This window comes from Osmerus eperlanus, chromosome 11, assembly GCF_963692335.1.
Source record: "Osmerus eperlanus chromosome 11, fOsmEpe2.1, whole genome shotgun sequence".
Lineage (NCBI taxonomy): Eukaryota > Metazoa > Chordata > Actinopteri > Osmeriformes > Osmeridae > Osmerus > Osmerus eperlanus.
Genome location: NC_085028.1, coordinates 7,794,184 through 7,820,844, shown reverse-complemented (window position 1 = coordinate 7,820,844; position 26,661 = coordinate 7,794,184). Strand labels below are relative to the sequence as shown.

The 26,661-nt window shown below is 43.3% G+C and overlaps 2 protein-coding genes across 3 annotated transcripts; one reads left to right on the top strand and one right to left on the bottom strand.

Moving 5' to 3' along the window:
* Positions 1 to 5,933: 5,933 nt before the first annotated feature.
* On the bottom strand, positions 5,934 to 6,945 carry gemin7 (gem (nuclear organelle) associated protein 7). Its single transcript, XM_062473648.1, has 2 exons — positions 6,822 to 6,945; positions 5,934 to 6,631 (listed from the first exon to the last, which is right to left on the bottom strand). Exon 2 carries the CDS (start codon positions 6,620 to 6,622, stop codon positions 6,236 to 6,238), a length of 387 nt encoding a protein of 128 aa, XP_062329632.1. The 5' UTR covers positions 6,623 to 6,631; positions 6,822 to 6,945; the 3' UTR covers positions 5,934 to 6,235.
* A 3,743-nt stretch (positions 6,946 to 10,688) lies between these two features.
* si:ch211-195m9.3 (galaxin) lies at positions 10,689 to 26,239 on the top strand. 2 transcript variants are annotated; one of them, XM_062473519.1, is made up of 12 exons: positions 10,689 to 10,743; positions 10,857 to 10,895; positions 15,979 to 16,018; positions 16,929 to 17,002; positions 17,118 to 17,252; positions 17,604 to 17,762; positions 18,689 to 18,868; positions 19,650 to 19,684; positions 20,752 to 20,825; positions 23,290 to 23,642; positions 24,399 to 24,467; positions 24,587 to 26,239. In XM_062473519.1, the coding sequence occupies exons 1-12, from the start codon at positions 10,710 to 10,712 to the stop codon at positions 24,835 to 24,837; spliced, it is 1,443 nt and encodes a 480-aa protein (XP_062329503.1). In that variant the 5' UTR covers positions 10,689 to 10,709; the 3' UTR covers positions 24,838 to 26,239. The 2 variants fall into 2 exon arrangements, with proteins under 2 accessions (XP_062329503.1, XP_062329502.1); XM_062473518.1 differs by lacking the exons at positions 10,689 to 10,743; positions 10,857 to 10,895 and having other exon boundaries at positions 20,761 to 20,825.
* The last annotated feature ends 422 nt before the right edge of the window (positions 26,240 to 26,661 follow it).

Sequence of the window (26,661 nt, the reverse complement as noted above, 5' to 3'; positions counted from 1 at the left end):
GGGCAGGGTAGAGGGAGGGGGTGCAGGGGGCAGGGTAGAGGGAGGTGTCCTTTTCCCAGTGTTATCAGTCCTCAGTGTTTACTCAGATTCCTGCTCCCTGATATTATCAGTAAATAAGTCTTAGTCCCAGAGAGATGTACTCTCAGGCCCAGCCACCAATGACCCCCGCCACACACACACTCTTTCTGTCTCACCCTCCATAACTCTCTCACTATCTCTATTTCTCCACATTAGTCCAGTCCTAATGACTGTGGTAATGACAGAACAGAGCAGTTTAATGAACTTCTATATCACCCACTGGTGTGGCATATTGCCCTTCACTGTCTTCCTGCACTCTTTGTCACTCTCTCTCTTTTCTCTCCCTTTCTCTGTCTTTCCCTTTCTCTTCTTTCTTGCAAGAGGACACGAGGAAGACATGGAGGAGAGAGAGAGACACAAGAGGAACGGGAAGAAGCTGAAAGGTTTCTCTTTTTCCTCTCTCTTCTCTCGCTTTTCTCTCCCCTCTTCGTGTACCCCACTCCTCTCGTCCCTTGCTTCTCCCCGTCTCTCTTCTTCCCTCGCTACTTTCCCTCCCTCTCTTCCTCCCTTTCTCTCTCCCAGAGACAGAGTGATGAGACAGTAGAGAGCAGACAATGTCGGTTCACCCTGGTAATTTGGAGAGAGGACGGAAGTCCCCCCCCCCCCCCCCCCCCATGCACACACCCCACACAACCCCCACCAGACAGAAGACTGCTGGTGATTCACCAGCCAGCGTGGATGAAGGGTGGTGACCCCAATTTGAAAGAGGGAGGAAGGAAGAGAAGGAGAGAAGGATGATGGGGAGAGGGGGATGAGGAGGCGACATACGTCAGTGTCTCTGGCTAGTGGGCAGATGTCCTTGTCCCAGACTCAAATAAATCAACTCTCAGGGAGTGACTGAGGGAAAGAAAAAAATAATAGAGAGTTAGAAATATATAGAGAGAGCAAGGGGGATAGAGAGGTGTGTGTGTGTGTGTGGGGGGGGGGGGGGGTGTTGAGAAAAGGAAAGGGAATAGAGGAGTAGATGAGAGGAATCCAGAAATTGAGATTGGAGGACTGTGCTGAAGGGGCAGAGGGGTAAATGGGAGGTTATGGGGACGGGAGAAAGAGTTCAATTATAAGCAATTAGGTCTAGCTTCAGGGCCACCATGAAAATACATTTTTGATGATCTCAAAGAACGAGAGAGAAAAGAGGGAAGGAGGAAGGAGATAAAGTGAAGCAAGAGAGGAAGGAGAGGGACTTGGGGGGGGGGGGTGGAGGAGGAGGAAGAGTATGAGGAGGCTCTTGTGGGAAGTGTCTGAAGATCCCTGGTCAGACAGTTAATGACCAGAGGAAGTCAGACCCTGGCAGGAATGTGATGTGCAGGCTGATTAAATAGCTGCCCTTCAAACCAGACTGCTAGCCTGCTTCCCCTGCTGGCACACACACACACACACACACACACACACACACACACACACACACACACACACACACACACACACACACTTAAGAGAACTAGGCTCCCAAAGATTACTTTACAGTCGTTGATGTTGGAGAACTCACAAGTTCTTTAAATGGTGAAATGGTTCTGGTTAGAACCTTTATGTGTTTGACCGTGAACCATAAAAGGTTCTTCAAGTTTGTATTTTTCCTTCGAGCACAACCTAAGAACACTGACTGGTTTAATAAGAGTCACACCTCCACTATGTGACTGTGTGGTGATGCAGGCCGGGGGGCCGGGGGGCCAGGGGGGTCGGGGAAGAACTCCCTCTGCCCTCCTGCTCATCGGACAGGAATGTTATTCAACATAACAAGTTGCTGGAAATAATAACAGTTTTTAGCGGGCATACTTAGTCAGTTTTGTGTCCTTTCCAAAAGGAAACAATGTCTTTGATATTGACTGTCGACTTCCTGTTTTTGACTAATTAATGATTGGAGCTGTGAAGTCTAATCATGGCCTGATTTTGAACTGCTGGTTCTGAATGCCTGATTCGGACTGCCTGGTTCTGAACGCCTGGCTCTAAATGCTTGGTTCTGCTACTCTGGCTGCCAGGGAGGCGTGAGGTTCTAACAAGTGTTCTGCATCATGAGAGTTCATGTTTAAAGATCAACAACATTAAACAACACATTTAGGCAGACCTTATTGTCATGATAATAATTGCAAATTAGATTTCTAACGGCCCATTCTCTACCCAAAAGGATACATTGTAAATAATGTGGATTACAATATAAAATATCTCCCAAAACTTTATTGGACTCTAGACCAGGGCGCCCCAATCCTGTTCCTGGATTGCTTCCCTGCTGAAGGGTTTCCTTCCATCCACAGTTGTTTATCTTATCCACTAGTTCATTATTTGAATGAGGTGTGCTGGATGAGGATTGGAATGAAAGTCTATTGGTCTGTGTCTCTCAAGGAACATGGTTGGGCTCTCCGGATAGACTATCCCAGTAGGGACAAAAAACTGAAGATGGTGTGGAAATTTCCCACATGTTAAAATAATGCCCCTGTGTTATCTGAAAGCAATTGATACCTGCCAGTGTCTTCATTCTGGACCAACCTGGAGAAGCTGGCATACTTCTGGAGGAGTCAACAAGGAAGTTCTGTCCTGTCCTTCTCTGATTGGCAAATGCCAATGACATCACGGTGTCCAGGCCATCCAATCAGCAGAGAGGACCTGTGTCAGCGGCCATCTGCATCACAGACAGTCATTAGCAGCTTCTTCCTGTGTTTAGTCCTGGGGGAGAGGGAGGGGTGCTCAGGGGGTCCCTGGCCTTTGATGTAGATACATGAAGATAACTTTAATCTCCAGCTAATTAGAGACCCCCTCCCCCCACACACTACCACCACCACCCTCCTCTATCCTCATATGGTTTCCTGTCTAGACCAAGAACCATAACAATCCCCAACCCCTCCACCCAAACCTGACAACCCCCCTAAACTCAACACAGACAACCCCCCTACACTGACAAACGCCCTACACCCAACACTGACAACCCCACTACACCCAACACACACAACCCCCCTAAACTCAACACAGACAACCCCCCTACACAGACAACCCCCCTACACCCAACACAGACAACCCCCCTACACAGACAACCCCCCTACACCCAACACAGACAACCCCCCTACACAGACAACCCCCCTACACCCAACACAGACAACCCCCCTACACCCAACACTGACAACCCCTCCACACACCCCCATCCATCCTCAAAAAGGTAAGAGACGTTTCTCAAAAACAACTAAGACATCACTAATAGTGAAGATAGACCTTCAACATCCAGGCCTTGCCATTCTATTGAGAAGTATGGCACAGAACTTATCTTGGGCCTCTAATCCAATCAGTGCTGTTGTTTGCATTTGAGGCTCCGGTATCCAGGGGCTCTCAGCTGGCACGGTCACCCACCCAGTCCTTTATCTCCCTGGCCACTTGAGCCACGGAAGTTAGCCTGCCGCAAGCAGCGCCTGGAGCTCACAATCACTGGAGTTGCTCCAACATTCCCCCGCTGGCAAGTCAAACAAACCTGGGGTCTGGATGGCTGTGACTCAGTTCTTCATGTGTATGTGTGTGTGTGCCAGTCTGTGTGCCTGCCTGTTTACAGGCTCCGGCAAACAGCAGCTAGTTTGATGAATGTGCCATAGTTTCATACACAACATCCTGCCTACCTTCCTAGCGCCCCACCAGCCCAAGAGACTCTCCATCATGTCTATCCTGATCCTGCAACCAGGTTAGCTGTGAAAACACACGCAATCACATCCACTCCTGTAGCGGTTCCATCCCTCGTTAGCCCGTGTGACGGTCTGCTGTTGACGTGTGTCCAAACCTGCTGAGAGGGTTTTGCAACAGCCCAGCGGAGCGAGGCAAGAAGCTGTGTCTGCTCCCATTTACTCTCCAACAGGCTGTGGGAATTCCTCGGTGGACAACAGATGTCTTACTGGACGCTGGACACGGTCACGTGTGGAGCTTTGGATCCAGAGACATCCAGAGGTCACACTATGAGGTGCATTTGATTTGGGCCAGAGTTTCGATTCTCAGGACTGGCCCATGATTCAATTCTCCTGGTATAGTCTAAACCAAGCACACCCCAAATGTATATATATATGTGTGTTCTGTATGTGTGTGTATTGGGGAGGTATTTCTCAGCCTTGCAGCAGCATAGAATCAGGATATCTTGCAGTGTCCTAGAGGTGACCAGCCAGCAGTTTTACAGGGGAGAGGAGTGGGGTTGGGAATGAGGGGGGTGGGGGAGGCCTGGGGCACAGAGTGATTAAGTGGATGTGGCCATGTATTTTTATAAGTTATCACAGACACTTGACAGGAAGTGAGAGAGGGCCACAAACAGGAAGGAGCGGAATGTGTTTCCTGTCCGCTCATGGTGTTAGACGGAGCAGATTCCTTGTACCAACGTGACACACACACACACATTTGTATATACAGTTTTCATATACACACACACAGAAGGATGTTTTCCACTGGAGTGAGGGTGAAGCAGAGTTCCAGGAGAGAGCAGCAGAGAGAGTAGGTAGCGGAGAGACAGGGTGCCCCTATGCTCTGTGGAAGAAAGTTCTGTCTCCACTAGAACAATGTGACCATCGGTTTAGGTTCTGGGTATTAGCAAGTATTAGACAACCAGCGGATTGGAGAAAGAGTTCAACAAACTAAAAATGACCTGCTCAGAAACACAACGATATTAGCAAAGTCCCTCTGAGGCATGAAAGTCAGAGGACAGAATTTATAGTAGAGAGGGAAAACAATGATAACATATTGTACCCGTGTATAGACCCGCGATTGTCATCAGAACACAACATAGGTTACAGTAGGAATGCATATGTATATATAAATGAATAATAAGATAACACACAAACAGATAATAAGGCATCAGCTGATATACTGATAGTGATACATAAGCACATCCAAAATCACAGATCTCTCCCCCAGCTGTTCTCTCCACAGTCACGGTCAACATTAAACTCTCCACACATTGACTTGGGAAGCCTCATAAAATGATCATTCAACAAACAACAACAAACACAGACACAAACTAAGATCCTCTCAGGCACACGCACGGTTAAAACCTCTCACAAGACGAATAAATCACTGCAACCAGACTTAACATTCAGATGACTTGTACATTTCATCATTGATCTTTCAAACGAACAAGCTCCTGTCAGTATGTGCGTGCGCAACGGAGTAGCTGGCTGCTGCAAACAGGCCAATCACAGTTGCCCGAGAGCGAATACGAAATTAACATTGGTCGTCCTTGAGGACTTCCTGATTGAATCACAGAGGGTCGATGACGTCATAGGGTTTCACTCTGTGTGTGTGTGCCCACGGGGATGAGTCACACTTACTCTTTTCATTGATGACTGTCTGTGCCTCAACAGAGTGGTCAGGATAACCAAGACCCGCCTAATGGTATTCCAATAAAATGATTTACTGGAAATGCACAAACACACCTTTTAGGGAGATTAAAATATTGCTGATGCTGTGTAACCCATGATAAGTTTGTTTCATAACAATGACAAATCCATAAGTCCTATATATGCACTCAGGGAGATGTGACCAACTTAAATGGAGTCACATTCATATTCTGTTTGCGTTTACTTCCATTACTGAGAGTTACACCAGTTAGGACAATATTTACTCATCTGTATTTGGGTGACTTTAGATATATATTAACTGACTCATAAAGGGAGATGGAGCAAGCGGATAAGCTACAAGGCCTGCTTAGGACACTTGTACCAGTCTCCCTCAGAACGGCATGTTTGGGATGGATGGGTGTGTGTGGTGGGGGGGCCACTGACCCCTGAACTCCGGTCCCGCAGCCCAACTGGCATTACAACATATGGGCCTACCACTGATAGTCCAGTTTATCAGAAATCCTAAATAAAATCTTACAGTGACAAATTTATTCAAAACAAATACTGTGCTTGTAAGTGATTATTTACATTTTATATAGTGTTATTTTTAGTACAGCGTGAAACATAACCCAAATGACTTCCAAATGACTTGCTAAAGGCAAAACAAAAGCGGCAACCTATGAACAAACGATGTTTGCACTCCCTCTAGTGGTGGTTTAATTAACTGCTTGGCAAAATAAATCTGAACGGAGGCACATAAAGAAAAGTTGAAAAGAAACTATTAAAATACATCTCAGACCAAAACTGTTCTGCCCAACAAATTGCAGTCTGAAAACGCGCCAAAGGGGAAATCTATTTCATATTTTCTATCAAACATCAAACGAGTAAGAGATTACGTCTTGGCATCTGAGGAGCGCTTCTTTCTGGACTCCTATAGGAGTCTGCAACTCAGAGACCTGAAAGTTTAGAACATCAATGTCCGAGGCTCCAAACTTGGCCTTAACTTTAACTTTTTCGTACATGTGGAACTGTACTTGTCTGTTGGTCATAGCTATGAGCGTTCTCATGAAGTTCTCTCTCATTTCAGACCGCACACGCTGCTCTTGTTGGAAATGAACGGAGTCTATCTCAGATCCTGTAGAAGCGGAGATTGTAGTTTGGCAAAGGGCGATAAACCTTGGGGAGCTACGATCAAAACCGCAGCTGTTTGGATCGGGGCCTCGAGGCAAGCGCAGCACAGATACCGGAGTTCTCATAATGTTTCTCTGGAAGCACAAACAAACAATTAAGATCATGAAAGCATAAAAGCTTTCGGTACCACAATACAAAATCTGAACTGACAGTCACAGACAGAATAATGCACATATATCGTTAGCCAAGTTTGGATCTAACAATAGTTCGTTTTAGGCACATTAACATAAAATAGGCTACCCGTTTTCAACTTCTCAACCTTACCAAAAGTCGCTTGCTACCTCCTTCAGTTCCTCTTGTTTCCGTGTTTCTTCTTCTTTCCGTTTTTATGGAAATCTGTGGTGTTTAATGGCGGTTGGCATGTTATTGGTGCGTTACCGCCCTCTTCTGTGCTGGAGTGTGTACCAGAGACAGAGATGCCTAAAGCTTCTCCTTCAGCCTCTTGTAAAGAGAATCCCCCATTGCAGTGGGCTACATGGGTAGAAAAAGAGGAGATGGTGTCATGGTGTCTGTTGAACTCTACAGGTAAAACCGCCACTATCAGTCCTGAAACACCCTGTTCCCTTAGACTCGTCCACAGTCATACCCTATCCTTCCTATAGCCTACTGTCCACATGACCCACCACCACCAACTCCAACTCACAACAATATCACACTGGCTGGTTAGATGCTTTCCTAAAATGAACAATTGCTGCAGTTGCTGCACTACTAGGCTATAGAAACTCCCCTTGCTTAACCCACTATACAACAGTTCAGGGATGCAAGTTTGATGCAAGCGTGCACATTTTTTTGCCTTAATTTGAGCACAAATAAAAAAAAATTGAGGTTCATGTAATATTGTTTTTATATTTTAGTCAAAATAAGATGATCAGTAGGCCTATCATTTAGAACCTATCGTTAGTTTTGTAAAACTTTCTTAGCCTACCTCAATTCTGACTTGTGTCTGTCTTTAAAGGAACGTTTTGTCTTCACCTTCTGTCGAAAGTCACTCTGCTGGCTTCTTGTATTCTAAGAAAGAAAAAACAAAACCAACCATCAAAGTTTAGAGTAATCTGAAGTGTCTGTATAGGGACAGTAGACTAAACAACTTTTAGCCCACTGAGAAAGTACAGTGCATTGTCAGTGCTTGCCTGGAAAAGTTGGCTGTTCGTCTGTGGAAAACACACACGCATCCCAGCATACAGGCACAGCTCATTTCCTTACATTGAAATTAGTAAGATGTTCCCCCTGTTTTCCGGGGGCTGATCATTCTTCATTCAGTGAAAAGCTGCCGACAGGCTCTGCGGTAGATACGCAGCACCACAGACAGATAGTTGTACATGCACAGACACATTCTGTCTCTTTGATCCGAGGACTGTTAATCACCCCTGCCTACGCCTGGAGTAGCATTAGATCAGGTATCAATAGTGCAGTCACGTCACAGCGTGAGGTGGCGAACCATCTGGATAAAAGCTTGCAGCTCTTTTCCTTTTTTATAAACAAAGGGGAAAGAGGGGAAAGGGGAAGACAAGGATCAGCCACAAATCAGCAGGAGTGAAATCATCTGTGGCGAGACACTCACAACCGCAAACCTCATTTAAACTGAAGAACACACTCTTTCCGGCAAGAGAGTCTGGAGATGTCACAAGACAAATGAGCCAAGAGGGGTTAGGAGGGCAGAGCCAGGCTAACTCAGTGCTACCGGTTACGTTATTTGCACGCCAGAACGTCGACGAAAGTCTTGTGTTTGTCATGTTAATATACTTAAACTCTAATCAGGCAAGAGAAGTGACCCCCACATCAAGCACTACCCCACCAACAGGACCCGCTGTTTCGGTGGCCTCTAAGGTAGTGTTACTGAACTCTGTTAATTAGCGCTGACGTTGACAAGGATGGATTGGTTCTGCGAAATGCCCCACAATAATGTGTTCGGTTGAACAATTCCAATTATATGTGGCCCCCCCTTTTTAAGGGACCAAAAATAATTGGACAAACTAACATAATCATGAATCTAATTGTCACTTTTAATACTTGGTTGCAAATCCTTTGCAGTCAATGACAGCCTGAAGTCTGGAACCCATAGACATCACCAGACGCTGGGTTTTGTCCCTGGTGATGCTCTGCCAGGCCTCTACTGCAACTGTCTTCAGTTCCTGCTTGTTCTTGGGGCATTTTCCCTTCAGTTTTGTCTTTAGCAAGTGAAATGCATGCTCAATTGGATTTAGGTCAGGTGATTGACTTGGCCATTGCAGAACATTCCACTTCTTTGCCTTAAAAAACTCTTTGGTTGCTTTCGCAGTATGCTTCGGGTCATTGTCCATCTGCACTGTGAAGCGCCGTCCTATGAGTTCTGAAGCATTTGGCTGAATCTGAGCAGATAATATTGCCAGAAACACTTCAGAATTCATCCTACTGCTTTTGTCAGCAGTCACATCATCGATAAATACAAGGGAACCAGTTCCATTGGCAGCCATACATGCCCACGCCATAACACTACCTCCACCATGCTTCACTGATGAGGTGGTATGCTTTGGATCATGAGCAGTTCCTTCCCTTCTCCATACTCTTCTCTTCCCATCATTCAGGTACAAGTTGATCTTGGTCTCATCTGTCCATAGGATGTTGTTCCAGAACTGTACAGGGTCTTTTAGATGTTTTTTGGCAAACTCTAATCTGGTCTTCCTGTTTTTGAGACTCACCAATGGTTTACATCTTGTGGTGAACCCTCTGTATTTACTCTGGTGAAGTCTTCTCTTAATTTTTGACTTTGACACAGATACGCCTACCTCCTGGAGAGTGTTCTTGAGCTGGCCAACTGTTGTGAAGGGGTTTTTCTTCACCAGGGAAAGAATTCTTCTGTCATCCACCACAGTTGTTTTCCGTGGTCTTCCGGGTCTTTTGGTGTTGCTGAGCTCACCAGTGCGTTCTTTCTTTTTAAGAATGTACCAAACAGTTGATTTGGCCACACCTAATGTTTTTGCTATCTCTCTGATAGGTTTGTTTTGATTTTTCAGCCTAACGATGGCTTGCTTCACTGATGGTGACAGCTCTTTGGACTTCATATTGAGAGTTGACAGCAACAGATTCCAAACACAAATACCATACTTGAAATGAACTCTAGACCTTTTATCTGCTCCTTGTCAATGAAATAACGAACTCCCATGAGGGAATAACATACACCTGGCCATGGAACAGCTGAGCAGCCAATTGTCCAATTACTTTTGGTCCCTTAAAAAGGGGGGGGCCACATATAAAATGTATTGTAATTCCTACACCGTTCACCTGATTTGGATGTAAATACCCTGAAATTAAAGCTGAAAGTCTGCACTTAAAGCACATCTTGATTGTTTCATTTCAAATCCATTGTGGTGGTATACAGAGCCAAAATGATGAAAATTGTGTCAATGTCCAAATATTTATGGACCTAACTGTATGTTTTATGTAGAGAGAGCACACACGTGCATGCGTTAATATAAGTAAAGACCTATTAGGGAAGGGTTGCTGTAGGCTACATTCTATGGTAGCCTTCGCCGGCTCTCATTTAGCTCAACATCTTCGTCCGTTCGTCCTGCTAAACATGGACGGCCCTCTCAACCATTCAGGTGCTATCGCCGTCCATCCATGGAAAACAATGACGGCCCTCTAAAGATCCCTGCCATCGCAGTCCGTCCATGCTATGAGCTCCCCCTAGCGACGGATGCTAATCAAGGACAGCCCTCTCAACATAGTGAGTCTAGTGAGTAAATCTGTTACGGATACACCCACCTTTCTCCCACCCACCCACACACACACACACACAGACAACTTTGACTTTCCCAAGTCACAGGAAATGCTAATCAAGGACAGCCCTCTCAACATAGTGAGTCTAGTGAGTAAATCTGTTACGGATACACCCACCTTTCTCCCACCCACCCACACACACACACACAGACAACTTTGACTTTCCCAAGTCACAGGAAACCCTCATAAACTCTGGATAAGAGGAACTGCTAAATGAATAAATGCAACTCGTGACCAAAGAAACGTTGCTGGAGAGACATGAGTCATATTTGTCTGTAAAAAACAAGGTTCCCCAGGGCTGACATTGAAGGTGTGGCTTTGGGACCTTAAAATGTTATATTGCCTTGAAATCTCTCTTTGCATAAACTGTGGGACTACTCTGAAGGGTTCAAAATGAAACTGTGGAATGTGATGTCATGTATGTTAGGTATGCGACAATTATTCTTCAACACCTTTTGAAGATTCTTTCCCTCCTAGTATTTACTCTTTCATTTATTCCCTTCCAACATGGTCGTTGTTTTCTTTCTTTTTTTATTGCAGTTAAACTGTACCTGGTTCTTCAGCGTTCCAGCACAGCTGGTAAGATCCGCCAGCAACTGCTTACAGTAAGATCTTGTGTGCAGCAGTGAATGGTGCCTGATGTTTGCATCAGTTAATGTAAATGTTAGTCAGAGATTGCAGTTTGGCAGCGATGTGTCTCTGCAGGGCATGTGCAGTAAGTGTTAATTCCTGGTACAGGCATCTTTCGCATTTCTCATGGTTTGTGCTGTATGTATAAACACCCTGTGTGCGGTTTGTAAATGCAAGTTAAGTGGTATGTAATGTTTACTGTCATTGGTAATCACAGAGCTTTGCTGTTTTTTATGTTGTCATGCTGGTCTTGGGAATGGAGGTGGAGGTAATGAAGAAGGGAGGGAGGGAGCCAGGTCCCAAATGGTAGAGAGGAAGCTTTATAAATTATAAAGTATGGTTAAAAAAAAATACAGTCGAGCACAGTAGTCATCTTGAATAGGTGTTCAGGGGGACCTGGGTATAATATGGTTTAGCAGTTTACTCATTATTTACTGGGGGGAGTTCATATACTTTTTGCATGTAGAGCATAAGGACTACTATGCCACGCACTGGTAACCTTTCTGTGTTTTTTCTCTATCTGATCAGACTGATCTTTAAAGGTCCCATGACTTGAAAACTTCACTTTAGGAGGTCTTTTTCTAATTTCTATTTCTAATTTCGATAGGTGTAAACCAAGCCCTGGGTATTCTTCTCCGCCTTTGAGAAAATGAGAGCTCAAACGCTGGGTTTTGAAAATCCCAATATTGTGACATATGACACAATACGGAAGGTTACCTCCCCTTTCTCTGCTTTGCCCGCACAGAGAATTTGGCCCACCAATGAAAAAATTAGCTACGACCGTGCAAGCGCGACATTGGTTTTTCCTGCAGACATCATGGCTTGAAAACCATAGACATAATAAACAGTAGACGCCGCATCGACCGCTACTGCCTACTGGCGCTGACGAGCCGTGGGGCCACCATCTTGGAACGGGCAACCGCTCAACTCAGCATAATCTGTTTGGCTGGGGCAATGTATGGAAGCAAATCTTTACCAAAATTCAAATGCAAATGCATTTCCAGAAATGCATTTGCATTTTAAGAATGTGGCTGCATTATTTGACTCATAAATGAAATTAGTAATCAATCAACCTATTTGCATTTTAATTTTCTTCTTCAAGAGTGCTCAATCTTTCACTTAATTAAAATGAAAAAGAAATAGACATTTGAGATGTAATTTTCAAAACATGCCCCAGCAAATAGATACCAAAATTCAATTTTAAATGTAAAATTTGAAAATTAAAATGCATTTACAGAAATGCATTTTCATTTTAAGAATGTGGCTGCAAAATCCTGACCACAATTCAAATTCAAATGCATTTCCAGAAATGCATTTTCATTTTCAAGAACGTGGCTGCAAAATCGTGACCACAATTCAAATTCAAATGCATATCCAGAAATGCATTTTCATTTTAAGAACGTGGCTGCAAAATCGTGACCACAATTCAAATTCAAATGCATTTCCAGAAATGCATTTTCATTTTAAGAACGTGGCTGCAAAATCGTGACCACAATTCAAATTCAAATGCATTTGCAGAAATGCAAAATGAACGAAAAAGCATTCTGAGCGGCGCAGCAGAGTGCCGGGAAATTGATTGAATTGCCGGGTCTTTAGAGCAGCGTTCCCCAACCGGTGCCCACCGGTCCGCGGACCGGTACCGGTCCGTGGGTCATTTCGTACCGGGCCGCACAAAAAAAGAATTAATAACATTATTTCCTTTTAATTGATTATCAGAGTCTTAAAGACGTTTTATTCTGAAAAATGACCTGATTCTCTCCTTCTCCGCGGGCCTTTTCCCCTGAGCAAAAAAGCTCTGCAAAGACGTGTGTTTACTCATTTTTTAGCAAGTTTGTGGGCTTTATTGAACGGTATCATGCGCGTCTCTTCCTCTTGACACATGACAAGTGATAGTTACCACTCAATGAAGCCTGTTTGAGACAACAACTCTATCGGTGTTTTGGATGAAGGCTATCCTGAGATCGCCACTAAAGCACTGAAAACCCTGCTTCCATTTCCAACATCAAGCGGGATTTTCTGCCGTGACAGCAATCAAACAAAATTATGGAATAGGCCTGAACTGGATATAAGGAACGCACTTCGGGTGTCACTTTCGTAGCTTATAGTCACACACAACAGTGGGACTGACACATCGAAAGCTAGATAGTAACAATATAACGATGGAAAACCAGGCTAAGAAACTTAAAGATGGGTCAATTGAAAAAACGGCTGTTTATTTTACATAAAACTCCAAAAACTATTTTTCGCTCAAATCAGCTAAACTATTTTTCTCGCGCGCTCCGCGCGCTCGCATTAGGTGTGGAAGTCACTAACTAGGATCAAACCCAGAATGTACATGCATTAGCAGCGCAGCTGTCCAGGGCCTATCTTTCCTCCCAGTCCGTTCTGCCGGTCCGTGAAAATATGTCTTACATGAAAGCGGTCCGTGGCGCAAAAAAGGTTGGGGACCGCTGCTTTAGAGGACGCATCACAGACCATGGCGCTCCCTCAAATTGTGCAAACACTGTTAGAATTAGCTGAACAGGTAGAATCTAATAATATATCTGAGTCTGATGCCCGTGACCGAGTAGAACAAGTCATAGAGAGCTTGGCTGCATACTCTGCCGTCACAGATTTACACATTAATAGTAGCTCTGCCACTGTTTTAGTCATTGTTTGACATCAAGTTGCTCAGTCTGTGATGCGTCCTCTAAAGACCCGGCAATTCAATGAATTTCCCGGCACATTTGCAATGTAATTGCAATGCAGATGTGCACACCGCTCCCTACCGAACAAGATGGGTAGCTCGGTCAGCAGGGAGCTGAAGAAGAGCGGCTACTGACGTCACTCTGCTGCGCCGCTCAGAATGCTTTTTCGTTCATTTTGCATTTCTGCAAATGCATTTGAATTTGAATTGTGGTCACGATTTTGCAGCCACGTTCTTAAAATGAAAATGCATTTCTGGAAATGCATTTGAATTTGAATTGTGGTCACGATTTTGCAGCCACGTTCTTAAAATGAAAATGCATTTCTGGAAATGCATTTTAATTTTCAAATTTTACATTTCAAATTGAATTTTGGTATCTATTTGCTGGGGCATGTTTTGAAAATTAAATCTCAAATGTCTATTTCTTTTTCATTTTAATTAAGTGAAAGATTGAGCACTCTTGAAGAAGAAAATTAAAATGCAAATAGGATGATTGATTACTAATTTCATTTATGAGTCAAATAATGCAGCCACATTCTTAAAATGCAAATGCATTTCTGGAAATGCATTTGCATTTGAATTTTGGTAACGATTTGCTTCCATAGCAATGAGCTGTCAGCGCATTTAATTAATCATACCGAACTGAATATCGAACTGATTTTCACGTGGTTTGCTTTGCTGCAAAGGTACATGTAGCTATGATACAGGACATGGTTATTCTTTTCACAAAATACAACCATTAGTATGGTAATGTTAAATCTTACTTGTGAAAAGTAATCCCCCGAGCCCTGTTTGCGATTGTCCGCCGATTTGAGCAGGAATATGATGCACAGTGCTGGCGTCTTGTTTATTCTGATGCTACGCAACTAGGAATTTGCCCTGTCCAAGATGGCAGCCGCATTTCTCGCGCCCAGCAGCCAATGCGGCCTCTACTATTTATTATGTCTATGTTGCAAACGACCGAAGCATGGCAGTTAGCCCCGCCTCTTTCTTCCTCATAGCATTTAAAGCTACAGACACAGAAACGGCACATCCTGAGGAAAGCTCATTGTGGGACTGCTCGTAGTGGCTGGAATTCTGCACCAAGGCTGAATTTCGGGAAAGAGACGTCAGATACAGTATTAGGGGACCACTAAGGCCTATATAAAAGCATCCAAAAACAGCATGTCATGGGATCTTTAAAGTGGAGTCTGATTCAAACAGCCTACCCTGTATTCTACTGCTGATACTCCTTAGTTGATTACTTCCGATCAACAGGGTTGTGTTTTGTTGCGTCTCGTCAAGACCTCCAACACAAGTCAGCTACTGTTGGGATGAATTTGCATCACTATTGTAGCGCCAAAGACTGAGGCAGTTGGAAACAACATTTCTACTGTCATTCCAAAAGACGTATCAAGGGTATAGGTTTGATTTGAACATTGGTGTTGAGAGGGAAAACCTTTTTATTGCCCTTTAAGCTAAAATCCCCTATACTCTGCTGCTATTTATTAGTGGGGATGTTTCAACTATTTTTTGACATTACCCCCGCTCCAAAACTAGCTGATTCCGTGGATCAGATTAAATAATGTGGTGACCAGGAAGCTCACTTGGGCTTTGACCTCATATGACCCAAGAACTGCACAAGCAGGGATAGGTTAAGCCAAGGTTGGGCATTTAGTGAGCAAAACAAAAAACTAAAGTTCAAACAAAACAAAATACTTCCTCGGTGGAGGGAAAGGTCCGCGGTCATCCTCCGTCTCGCTGGTAGCTCTCTAGGCCTGTTGGAAGAAGACCTAAACTTGTGGTTTCAAAGTACAGAACCGTAACGGGCAGTAATTAGGCAGCTACAGCAGTTTCTGCCAGTCAATACCACAGCTGGCAAATACTGTCCCCAACCAACAGTCATAAATCAAGGGTCACACCCTTTTGATCATGTGAGTGAGGCCAGGTGGGTGATGCTGTGGTGTGCTGCTGTGAGTGTTGGGCCGAGTTGTTGTTACATGTTGTTACATGTTGATACATGTTGTTACATGTTGATACATGTTGTTACATTTTGTCACATGTTGTTACATGTTGATACATGTTGTTACATGTTGTTACATGTTGTTACATGTTGTCACATGTTGATACATGTTGTTACATGTTGTCACATGTTGATACATGTTGTTACATGTTGTTACATGTTGTTAGATGTTGTCACATGTTGTTACATGTTGTTACACGATTGTTGTTCCATGATTGTTGCAAGGCAGGCCCTTCCCTATTTAATAAGTTAACTGGGATACCATGCACTCTTACTTAAATGATAGTTATGCACAAAGTATTTTGTGTTACATAAAAAATGTGTGATCTATGTTTTGCCCACAGAACAGGAGATGTCTCAACGTGATGTCCATGACAATCCCAGGTAATAAGACTAGGCATAAATCAGACCAGACAGAATTCTTCTACTCATTTATTGGTGTGTGTTTATTTTGCCTCAACTGATTGGACAGGAGATGTAAGAAACATAAAGTGATAAAATCCCCCCATGTGGATGAGGGGCCAAGTAGGGAAAAGGATGTCACCCTGTCCATAATTCCGGCTGCCCTGGACCAAGACTATCCCCCATCTCGCATACCTTCCTCCACCCCCCCTCTTCCTCTCTCCCTCCATACCTCCCTCCCACCATCTTCCTCTCTCCCTCCCTCCCTCCATTCCTTCCTCCGCCCCCCCTCTTCCTCTCTCCCTCCCTCCATACCTTCCTCCGTCCCCCCTCTTCCTCTCTCCCTCCCTCCATACCTCTCTCTCCCTCCCTCCCTCCATACCTCTCCCTCCCTCCCTCCATACCTTCCTCCGCCCCCCTCTTCCTCTCTCCCTCCCTCCATACCTCTCTCCCCCCCTCTTCCTCTCTCCCTCCCTCCATTCCTTCATCCGCCCCCCCTCTTCCTCTCTCCCTCCTTCCATACCTTCCTCCGCCCCCCCTCTTCCTCTCTCCCTCCCTCCATACCTCCCTCCCTCTTCCAGCACACTCTTTGTGAACTTCTCTTGGCCTTATGAGGCGTGGAGGGGGGGGGGGGGTTCCACTCTAATTTCGCTCTGGTGACTGCAGTTTTTACAGAGCGCAAGACCAGAAGCGGAAGTGGGAAACTGCTTAGCTTGGGTAGTGAAATGAAAATGTTAATTGACAAAACATACAAAACCCATCTCACTTAATTTCCGCAGCTGTAAAGTCAGCCTACATAACCCTGACATGGATTGTTATCACTGGCATGTTTTAAATCTGAAATATGAGAAAGGTGTGACACTGTGTGATTCAAGCCAACTGCTTATTTCAGGCACTGTGAGAATCTGCACCTGGAACGGGGCGCTAGACAGTTTTTCCACCCCAACAATGCTACCTGTTGTGAAGGTGCGCTGTACAGAATGTGGGCAGATGCTATGACCTTTTTTTGGCAGTGTGTATGTATACATTACTGTAGGTAGCTGTTCTGTGTACTATGTAACACGATACCTTCTATTTACAGGTCACTTAACTTTTGGGTTGAACCAGAATGCGTCGCAGTGCTGTGGGGACCAAGCCTACAACCCTCTCAACGAACATTGTTGCAATGGCACGGTGCACATCAAGCCTAAGGCTCGAGTCGACTGCTGTGGTTCAGGTCTGTGAGTCACCCAGCAGAGAACACATTACCTGGATCTTAGAAAGTTCTGTAAATAACCCCCCCCCACAGCAGTCAATATCTCCACGTCTAGTTATTTACTGAAGGGTTTGGTATCAATGCTGCTTGTTTTGTGCTACAAGCTTTCGAAGCCCAGGGTTTTATAGTTAACCTATGATGACATTTAAAGATATGTGCAAGACTGTCATAGGTCAACCAATGACCCTGGTGTTGGCGCCGAATAGCTTGTCTGTCATGTCAACTGATATCAGCAACCCTTGCCTGAGAAGGGGTTCTTTACATCAATGGAGCTGCAGTCAGTCAACAGTCCGGGTTGTCATCCTCATGCAGAGCTCTGGGACACACACACCCAGCTGTGCTGCGGTAAAGAGGGGAAACTGCTGAACAGAAAGAATGAACACAGCAAATGCTGCGGAGTCATTCGATTTGACATACGGAACGAGACTTGCAACCACACCTTGGATGTGGTGCCCTGGCCTTGCGGCACAGGTTAGTCTACTGCAAGGTAGCACCCGTACAGACATACTGTATGTATATGACACCAAAATCTACATGTGCAGAGAGGTGTAAACATACTAGTTCTACAAATGTGTCAATTTAGTTAACGTAACATCAAGTATCCAAGCAGGTAACACTTCATTTGGATGGTCCATCTGTTGACACACTATAGGTTTTCATTAACTACTCAGTATCATGTCAACAATGTATCAGTTTACATTCAACAAAACTGTTTCAACAGATATGTAGTTATGCATTCAACTAACTGTCTGTTGAAACTGTGTTTAATGTCAACTGATACATTGTTGACATGATACTGAGTAGCTACTCACAGCTTATAATGTGCCAGATGGACTATCAAAATGCAACACACAAACTACAGAAAGTTAGTTGAATATTGGTTTATGACCTGTTGAAAACAAGCTTTCAACGTCAGCAGACACTTTCAGTCAAATTTGTAGATCAACACTTGAAATGCACCTGATAGTCTACAGACAGTTAGTTGAATGCATAATTACATATCTGTTGAAACAGTTTTGTTGAATGTAAACTGATACATTGTTGGCATGCTACTGAGTAGTTAATGATAACCTATAGTGTGTCAACAGATGGACCATCCAAATGAAGTGTTACCAAAAAGCAGACCAAAACATTTGACTTGTCTGACTGACAATCAAACTCATATATCGATATTATAATATTTAGATATGGTATTGTATTATCATACAATACCAAAGGCAGCTGGATGACTAGCAGCTGACAGGTTCAAACTGGATAGAGACTGTCTGGGGAAATGCCACAGGATGCCTTTGCCTTGCTTTGATGTTCTGCTCTGAATAAGCCAACATTCCCATGTTTCCAATTTTATAAGTGGTTCTGAGCATCAATTTAATTGCACAAATTGTGTCTTTCCACAGAGTCCTGGGACGCAGAGAAACAGTTGTGCTGCGGCCCTGAAAAAAAGATACTGAACAAAACGAATGATCAGAATCTATGCTGCAGCTATGATCAATACGACCCCAAAAAAGAGTGTTGCACTGACAACTTGAAGGTGGTGTCCCTACATGACTGTAAACCAAAAATCCAGTCCACTGCAGGTTGGCGCACACACACAGATTATGTCACCAAAGGCTGTTCAAAGATGTCAATCTGTAACAGTAGTGTTGATCTGTTAGCCATGGCCCCTTAAAGATCAGTGCCAGTATGCAGTGTGGAGATATCATAATGCAGTGTAAACATGTATTATTATGATTTTTATATATATTTAAATATTATTTTACAAACGTCAATTAATAGGACAAGCTAGCTCATCAAACTGTATTAACATACCAAATGCAGCTGCCATGTCACATGACCTGCAGGATAGCAGAAACAAACCCAGACCCCAGAATGGACTGGAGAGATCCAGTTATATAGACTATATTATTTCTACCGTACAACCAGGTCAAAATATTTAGACAGACTGATTTAATCCTTAATTTGTTCACAAACCACAATGCTTGCCTTAATTCGAAAACATTCCTGAAAATGAGATTACAATCCTGATCTTTCAAAGCTCACCATTACGTCAGGGTAAATTGTAATGCTATTTTTAAGTGTTGACTGTTGGCACATGAAGGAGGTTTGGGATAGTGTCTAAAATTACAGTTGGGAATTTTTATTACAGAAGTGATCTTAATCTCCCTCACTCTTGGTCACCCCCCCACCTTCACAATAAAATCTAGGTTTAATATATTATGCATTTTAGGTATTCACTTTTAAGATATTATATATTGTTTGCAATGACTGTTCATATAGAATTATTAGGGTTTATTTATACATTTGTATATGGAACCACCCCGTAGGACTTGATGCTAAACTGGAAACTTGTCTCTGCAGTTAATGATGTATCCAGAAATACAAAGCTGACTCAGGTAAATCAACTCTTCAGCTGAATTCTGTCGTAAACACTCTCTTTACACACCTACACTGTCCCTATACCCTCCAGTCATCGCACAAGCATTCATACAATCTATTTGAGTAATCTCCAAGGTTTTCAAGGTTAGATGTAAGTGAGTAAATGCCACTGGCTATTGCATCCTTTTATGAATATATATTGTTGGAATGTTTTCATGCTTTACTGGACAGTTTTTTGGTGAAGTGTGAAATGAAAGGCAGGGAGAGAGAAGAGAGGGAGAGGGGGGAAAGACATGCAAAAAGGGCCAAGGTCAGATTTGAACCCAGATCTGGTAGGGATCACAGATCTGGTAGGGATCACAGATCTGGTAGGGATCACAGATCTGGTAGGGATAACAGATCTGGTAGGGATCACAGGGAAGAACAGGGCAGATCCAGTACAGCAGAGTGGGGCAGAACACAGGTGAAGCTTGTAATGGTAAAGGTTCTCAACTGAGGGAAGTGGTTGAAAGCTGATTTCAGTCTGAGGTAGTTACTGAGTCTACTTTACTGCTCCGCTCTACTCTGCTTTCATTTCGATACTGGTGAATGGTCTCTGGATTCCCTAGTTGTGGCCTCAGAGTAACTGCTGCGATCAAGCCCCACCCTGCCTAGATCTTCTGGCGTGGGCACTTTTCTCTCTGTGTGTGTGTCTGACGGAAAATTTCCGTTCTTTTGTGTCACTTGTGCTGGGCACTCGGCTGTCAGTGCTCAGACCAACCACGTTGGTAAGAGTTTGTTGCCTTTTTCTGTGTTTCTGGGAGATTTCTGGGAGATTACTTTTCTTTTACAATACTAGAGTGTTAGCCTGCGTATGAGTGCAATGTCACATTTGGTAATCTTTCATACATGTGCTGTCACATCCTATTTTTCTCTCTTTTTTGTGTGTGTTTATGGCTTGTGTTACGTGCTAGTGTATTGTTGCATGTGCTTGTTTGTTTGTATGTCTCTGTGTGGGGCCAGCATGTCTATGTGTGAGTGCAGGTGTCTGTGTGTGCATGCTCGTGATTGCCCTTTGACTGGTGCGCGTCTCTCTGTCCGTAAGGCTAACCAGGGAGATCACGTCTGTGAAGAGGACAACAACTATCCTCAATCTGAGACCTGCTGCAACGGACACAAGTGAGATGGTCTTTTTGTTCATAACTATTTGTGAGAGAGAGTAAGAGAGAGACAGAGGCATTTAAAGGCAGAGAATCAGAATCAGAATGGGATTTATTCGCCATGAAAGTTTGCACAGACAAGGAATTTGCTTTGGCAGGAAGGTGCATTCAATAAACATATAGGGACCTAAAATTTAAATATGTGGACTATCTATACTAAGGGTACATAAACTAGCAGTACTAGTTTGATTGTCAGTCAGACAAAAAAATAGGCAGTGAGACACAGAGACATGGAAAAGTTAAGGGCAAGAATTAAACATCATTGTCATGATGTCATTTCAAAACAGTCGGGCTTAGACAAAGTGTGGAAAAATGTGGAAAAAACTGTTTTGTTTGGAAAAACCCCAGTCAATCGTCTCCAGTCAGATGAGTTAATCTGATGCAATGTCTTGCAATGGAAAACCTCAGACATTCTGGAAAGCAAAGAACATTTTTGGATTAAACAAACAGACAGACCCAGTTAAAATGTCTTGCTAGACTAGGCATTGCTAGACTGTACAATACCTCTTTTTATGTGGGTCTGTAAATGTGTCGAGTCAAACTCCCTGTCTGAAGAATGTAATGTTCCTGTCTGGTTTGCTGGGAGTGTCTGTGCCTTGACCTTTCCTCCATTCTGCCTCAATAGGAGATGAGACAAGGTCTCACCCTCAGGGTGGAGAGCAGTTACTGGAGGTTTCTGTTTCCTTCATTAGAAAGGGGTGTAGTGAAGTGATGTACTTATGTGCTATTATTATAAATATACATTTGGATGACCATTTATCATTTATGATTAATATAATAATTTTGTCATCATTAATTATAATATTTAAAGTCAGAGAATAATTAATTGAATAATACATTAATAATAATACATACTAATACATTCACATTGTGTAATGTGTAATGCAATTATTCATATCAGATGGCTGAGCGGTTAGGGAGTCGGGCTATTAATCAGAACGTTGTTGATTCGATTCCCGGCCGTGCCAAAAGACATTGTGTCCTTGGGCAAGGCACTTCACCCTACTTGCCTTGGGGAGAATGTCCCTGTACTTACTGTAAGTCGCTCTGGATAAGAGCGTCTGCTAAATGACTGAATGTAAATATCACTAAATAATTTATTACCATTCATTACCATTCTGTGGTATGTAGGCTAAATTATAATTTCAACACTGGATCACACTAGTTTGAAAGGTGGCAACTTCTTTCTTTTTTGGAGCAGATTGCACATAAAAGACAATTACATATTAATACACACAATTATAAATAAATAATGGAATGTACAAATGATTAACAAATGCAATGGATTCAATGGCAGAGGTGAGGTAAGTGTTGTCAACCAAATGAACAACAGGTCAGAGATATTAGGATTGTGAAATTGTATTGGGATGTGGACACATCACTGTAGTGCTATTTATCCATGTAAATGATTTTAGTGTGAGTTGTGAGTTGAGGTTTGGAGATATTGTTTGCCTTCTCTCGAATGAAATGGAGCTAGATGGCCCTCAGTTTGTGGTGTTCCAAGCCCTAAAATACATTAACACACAACAGTAGTGTCTCTATCCAGAAAGCATGACCCGGTTACTCAAGATAATCCACAGACTTTGTTGTGAGCAGTTTCATGAAGTATGTGCTTTCTACCACACAATAGTATCACTGAGCAGAAGGAAGCATTGTGCGTGGTGATATGGTTGCCGGGTACAGTTAGGAAGTTGATTTGTGGTGAACCATCCCTTTAAAGAGTAACTAAAGTCTTTGCTGGGGTAAACCTCTATGGTCAAATCTCACACATGTCTTATCTAATCAATTGTGGTCTTGATTCTGACAGATCTATGCAAAAGTGTTTTTTTGATTACATTGTGGTAAATCCCAGCTTGTTTAACCCCTAGTGGTTAAAGACTTTTGAAGACATTTGTGATGTCAGAGTGCCTTTTTGAGGTAGTCTGACATATTAAAGGGAGGGACTCTGAAGTGCCCTGAGATGTGCTTACTCGAAAGGCTATCCAGTAAACATGGATGACAGCGTGGGAGTTGGGAAGTCCGAGGCTTGTAGCGCACTTAATTCCTGGTTGTAACTCTAACCCCATTCTGATTCTGATTGGAATGGCCCAATATGTCAGGCGTTTACCTTGCTATGTGGTTCATTTGCAAACAGAGAGCTACAAATAGCCACATGGGCTTTTGTTTGAATCACCATTTGCTCACAAGAAAGGGTCTGTTCTAGGTCTTATTGTTGTGTTGTTGGGCATCTTTAAGCTAAGAGCTTTTACCCCATAAAGCAGCTCAAGTACTGACACATGCTACATTGGGTGTGCTTATTGTACATCTCCCAGGACAATAAAGCTAATAAATCCATTGTAAAACTTGATAGCGTGAGATGAATTACTCACCTGAGACCATTTCATTCAGTATGCATTTGACCGCAGTCTGTTCTGTCTTTGCAGGCACAAGGCTATTAGGACCACATGCTGTGGAACTAAGGTCTACAACTACTCAGACCTACAACTAAAGTGCTGCCACGGCATTCTATATAACCTCACCCTCTTGGGCTGGAACCCACTGAAGGCCCAATGCTGTGGGAGCCTTCTGCTGAAGGAACGATCTAACTCCACCCAGGAATGCTGCATCTCCTCCCAAGGCAGGTCCCTTGCTTACAAAGCCCAGCCAGGACTTTCCTGCTGCGGACACCACTACTACAACACCTCCCTGTGGTTATGCTTTTCGGAGTCCCTGTTCCCATTGAGCGTGTGGTCAAGACAGACATCCGGCGTGAAAACTGGAGCAAATAACCATACAGGTCAGTGTTCCATCTCAGAATGGGTTTAGAATGGCTTGTGTTCGTTGTCTATGCACTTTAGCATGCAGACAGAGATGAACCAGAGGGTTGGCTGGTAGCAGGCAGAAAGAAGGAAGAACAGGTTAGCAAAAAATGCAAGAGTTCAAGAACTACTTGAGGGATCTAGATGTGAATAATACCATGGTAGCAGTGACAATTATCTGACAAGGTGTGCTTGGAAAGCCAGGGTTGATGTACTGCAGGATGAGCTAATGGGTGGCAGGTGTGAAGGATTCAGGCAGGACAGGAACATAAACACAGGGGACAGTGCCGGTCCTTCCTATAGGCGACAGGCAGCCGCCTAGTATAGGGTGGCATTAAGAGGGGGGTGGCAATTTCCCAAGTGCATCCATTTAAATTAACCCTCCCACGCGCTAGGACCGGCACTGACAGTGGAACCAGCTGGGGGTGAAAAGAGACAGGAAGTTGAAAAGTGCAGTGGCTGTAACACCCTCTTACATTTACATTTAGTCATTTAGCAGACGCTCTTATCCAGAGCGACTTACAGTAAGTACAGGGACATTCCCCCCGAGGCAAGTAGGGTGAAGTGCCTTGCCCAAGGACACAACGTCAGTTTGCATGACCGGGAATCGAACTGGCAACCTTTGGATTACTAGCCCGATTCCCTCACCGCTCAGCCACCTGACATTACTCTTAATGTGTCCTGTTTACCTGTAATCCATTTAAACAATGTTAAATGCAAAAAACTTTATTAAGGGTCAAAACTGACTGGGATACAACTTGTAAGGCTAGTGGACTTCCCCTGTCTGGAGCTTTGTGGAAAAGGTAACCTTGCAATACTTTTATTAATGTGTCTTCTGCCTATGTAGAGTATTTTTTTAAATTATTATTATGTTTTCACATTTCAAATAATTAGTGTCATTGTGTGATGTGTGTGTGTGTAGTGTTCCTAGGGATTGTGAAGTCAGCAAAGGACAACAATCGCTGTGTAGAAATGGTGAACATGCTTCAAATATACTGGATGGGAAAGGCTCGAGTCATGACTACCTCTCCACCAGTTCACTTCTGCCTCTCTGACTCCTCTCGTCTGTTGATTGGGAAGATGTACATGTGGAGTCAAAATAAGACCTTCTCTGAGCTCAATGATCTCTCCTCTATCCACTTCATCTTCTCCAGGTGCAATGACAAGCACTGAACTTCAGTCAGCTTCACAAAGTAATGATTCACATTTAGGCCTATCCAATGCTTTCATCCCAACAATATGTTATGGTATTTTGTTTGTATTAAAATATAGTACTTACTCTTGACATGTCTATCTATCTAGATATTCCATTAATATATGCAGTATATGCTAATGATATCAGAAAATTATATGTATTTATATCATGTTACAGGTTATTTTTCTAATTGTGTGAAAGGTTGAGTGTACCATTAAACTCAACCAAGTCAGAATCAGAATGAGCTTTATTGAGTGTGCTTTGCCTTCGGCAAGGGCACAACCTTTGTTCTCTCAGTAACTGTCATGGAAATTTTGGAATACAGTTATAATATGTGTGTTTTATATGAGGAAGGTGTTTTAAGGGAAGTCTAAGAAGCTTAATACAGTGACAGTCGATTCAACCCATTTGGTAGAGATGCCATTTGCAGTTTTATAACTAGGAGACGTGAAGTCTAAGAGACGGGAAGTCTGGGTGACCTGAGAGGGTTCTTGTCACCTGGGGAGGAAGAGACAGCTGGTCTAGAGACAATGTGGATTCAACTGTATTGTTATTGTGATCTGCTGCTCTGACCCTTCCTGTTGCAATGGGTGGGGTTAATCAAATACTTGTTTGAAGTGCCCACACAAAGGAAAGTTGACCATTTGACTGGTTTGGGGAGAGAGGCCACAATAAAGAACCGTGGGAACTTGATATGAAGTCACTGTCACTGAGCAGTGCTGACCAATCACAGAGTTCAGAAAAACCATTTGATCTAAAGTTTATATAAGGCAGGGTTTTGGGGTTGTTCTGGATCACTCTGGCGAACGACCTGTGGCTAGCACCTCCTTTGTTATGACTGATCACAAAGTACTTTGTTAAATCTTGATTTGTACAAGCAAAATAAATGTATTGTAACCGCCATCTCTTGACTATTCAAATCTACACAGTGCCGTTAGAATTTTTCCATATCAGTAACGTCAGTGAATGTGGCTAGCAAATTAGCCACCGTTAGCTTCACTTTTCGCCACAGAAACTTGAGCCTAAACCATGCAACGGAACGTAAATCCCAATAGAAGCAACTCAATCGCTACCAAGACGAAACTTTTGACACCTAGGTTGTCTATGTATGCCAAATATTGACTAAGTTTTAGGGGGGCAAAAAGAATAATAATAATAATAATAATAATATATATGTGAGAGAACAAAGGTTGTGCCCGTGCCGAAGGCAAAGCACACCCAATTACATTGCTCAACATCCAGTACTGTGAAAGTTGTCAAAGCTGTGCTTTTATTATATAGCCTATATATCGTAAGATGTACCTATGTGTGAGTATATACAATATAACCCAGAAAGGGTGTTTTATTTTGCCACAAGACAATAAAGCCTTGTTTAATGGAGATACAAAGATTGTGTTATCTTGTGTGTGTGATCTTGATGAGTCACTCCAGTTCACCTGGACCTCAACAGGTGCTGTTCTAACTTCTGAGTAGGCAGCACGCCAACAGAGTTCTGTCACAGATTCAGAGTTTTAAGTTGAGACACTTCTTTGCCTAAGTGGGTGGGACAACAATGCAACAAGGGTGGCCATTGTTTCCCTTAGGGCTCTAGAAGTCCTCTAGAAGTCTGTAGAAGTCCCTCTAGATCTACATTTACATTTATTCATTTAGCAGACACTTTTATCCAAAGCGACTTCCGAGAAGGCATACCCTCACACGTAGACAGGTCTGGTGAAACACAACACACACATCATGGCTGTTGTCCTGTCACGTGACAAACAGCATCTTGCTGATGATAAATGGAATGGTGGAATTATGAAATA